The sequence below is a fragment of the Petaurus breviceps genome, unplaced genomic scaffold (genome assembly GCF_028583685.1).
Source record: "Petaurus breviceps papuanus isolate PSGF00001 unplaced genomic scaffold, PetGlider_PUasm1.0 90444, whole genome shotgun sequence".
Taxonomy (NCBI): domain Eukaryota; kingdom Metazoa; phylum Chordata; class Mammalia; order Diprotodontia; family Petauridae; genus Petaurus; species Petaurus breviceps.
This window is the reverse complement of record NW_027187256.1, coordinates 944,530-947,066: the sequence shown is the minus strand read 5'-3', so window position 1 is coordinate 947,066 and position 2,537 is coordinate 944,530. Positions and strand designations below refer to the sequence as shown.

The 2,537-nt window shown below is 40.6% G+C and overlaps 1 protein-coding gene across 1 annotated transcript; it reads left to right on the top strand.

The window, feature by feature from the left end:
- Positions 1–1,367: 1,367 nt before the first annotated feature.
- Positions 1,368–2,315, top strand: LOC138177605 (olfactory receptor 52H1-like). The gene has a single exon (XM_069108820.1). The coding sequence runs from the start codon at positions 1,368–1,370 to the stop codon at positions 2,313–2,315; it is 948 nt and encodes a 315-aa protein (XP_068964921.1).
- Positions 2,316–2,537: the final 222 nt, after the last annotated feature.

Below are 2,537 nucleotides of genomic sequence, written 5' to 3'. Positions count from 1 at the left end.
AAGGCCAGGCTTGGCAACAGAGGGCTCTGACAATCTGTGTGACCTTCAACAAGTCAACTTCTCTGGTAAGTAGTTTTCTTATCTGTAACCTGAGGATGTTGGGTTACATGACTTCTAAAGTCCCTTCTAAGTGAAAAACAACAATCCTGTAGTTGAAAGTAGACATTATGTGGCCACTTTTTAGGGATCAATTAGATGGAGCTCTTGTTCAGATAAGAAATTGCCTAGATTCCTCCATGAAACAAAAGATCCCCTCTAGTGTGATGATGACATGGCTATTAGATTGATCAAGTATCATTTTCCCTTCAATATAAATCAGAGGCAACATAGTAGAGTGGATACGAAGATGACTTCAAAACCTATAAGACTTGGGTTCAAGTTCACCTCTCTGATATACTGTGTGTCCTGCGTAAGTCATAACCATTAAATGTCCCCAGTTAACTCTCTAATGCCACAAATATCAGAGAAGATGTTAACCTTCATTAATAGAAGTCCCTAATCAGCTGTTCCCAAGACCAGTGATATTTCTATTCTCAAATATATCACGCTCTTCTTATACAATAAGCCATATGCTATAATATTCAGTACTCTACATATCAGGATATATTCCAAGAATTTATATCTTATTTTAAGTTCAAAGATCATATCAGGCAGTATTGCTAAGGATGTAAGAGTCTGATCACCTGCCATTTTATGCAAAGACTGCTGGTCAGGTCACAAGACCTGGGCTCTCAAATTTCTTACTTTTGTCGCTATAGGTCAATTGCTAAATCTCTCAGAATCCAAGGCCCTCATTTATAATGTGGGATTATAATACTTTGTATTATCTACCTCACAGAGTTGATGTAAGGAGGTAAGCTGGTAAACTATGAAGAATATGAGTAGCAAATCATAAACACAAATATACCAATGTGCATGCAAACTTTTAGCACTTTTTATAGGGCATTTTATATAGGTGTATATATTATGTGAATAGCACTTTATATACATCATATAAAATCATGAACATATATGTTAGTCTGTTAATATCATTATATGTATTCTAAAAAAGAAAAATGTATGTGTGTGTATTTGTATATGGATAGAAATGACTCCCCTTCCTCAATTTGGCAGTCTTCCTCTCCTGGGACACAAATTGCTCCCTGTGTATTCTACTCCTCCTACAAAGTGCCCAAGTTAACATTGAGTTGTTAGTTTTCAGTGTTCTTCAGGGCGTCCTGCAAAATTCTTCCCATTATGGAAAAGCCCTCCAGCACAGAAAAAAAATTGATAATGGTATATTCCTCAGTGCCACCATCACATCTGGCAGTTAATTCTGGCTTTTGACTTCTCTTCAGGGCCCAAGAATCACCTGTTAAGGGGTCCTGATGGTCACATTCAACCTAAGCAGCTACAACCCCAGCTCCTTTACCCTCATGGGGATCCCAGGACTTGAGAAGTTTCACGTTTGGATTGCAATTCCCTTCTGTGTCATCTACCTTGTGGCCATTGTGGGTAACTCTGTCCTGCTGTACCTCATTGCTAGAGAGCGCAGCCTCCATGAACCCATGTTCCTTTTCCTCTCCATGCTGGCTCAAACTGACCTGATTCTGTCATCTACCACAGTGCTCAAACTGCTCAGTAACCTCTGGTTTGGTGACAAGAAAATCAGTTTCGCAGGCTGCCTCACCCAGATGTTCTTCCTCCATTTCAGCTTTGTTGTAGATTCTGCAATACTACTTGCTATGGCATATGACCGTTATGTGGCTATATGCTCCCCACTGAGATATACCACCATCCTGACACACCAGGTCATCATCAAGATTATGGTGGGAATCATCATCAGGAGCTTCTGTGCCATCTTGCCAGATGTGTTCTTACTAAAGCGACTGCCCTTCTGCCGGACACACATCATCCCCCATACATATTGTGAACACATAGGGGTTGCCCGACTCTCCTGTGCTGACATCTCCATCAACATCTGGTATGGTTTTGCTGTGCCTCACATGACTGTTGTCTCTGACATTGTCCTTATTGCTGTCTCTTACACCATTATACTGAGGGCTGTCTTCCGCCTTCCTTCTCAAGGTGCCTGCCAGAAGGCTCTTGGAACCTGTGGGTCTCACATCTGTGTCATCCTTATGCTCTACACTCCAGCCTTCTTCTCCATTTTTGCCCATCGCTTTGGACACAATGTCCCACGTCATGTCCTCATCCTATTTGCCAACTCTTATGTTGCCATTCCACCAGCTCTCAACCCCATTGTCTATGGAGTGAAGACCAAGCAAATTCGTGATAAGATTCTCCTCCTATTTTATCCAAAGGGGACAGAGTGACATCTTAGTATAGGAATGGGAACTGGGAAGAGTTGAGGGAAATCCATAAAAGAAAATTCTTGTTGTGACCTTTTCAATGAAAAAAGAAAGAAATCTATGTTGATTCCTATTGACATAATATTCAAATGTAACCCTAGTACGAGGAATGAACAGAACAGAGATCAGAAAACAATAACAGTGAAATTGGGAAAGATTATTTATTCTCAAGTATAAGGTCAAGAT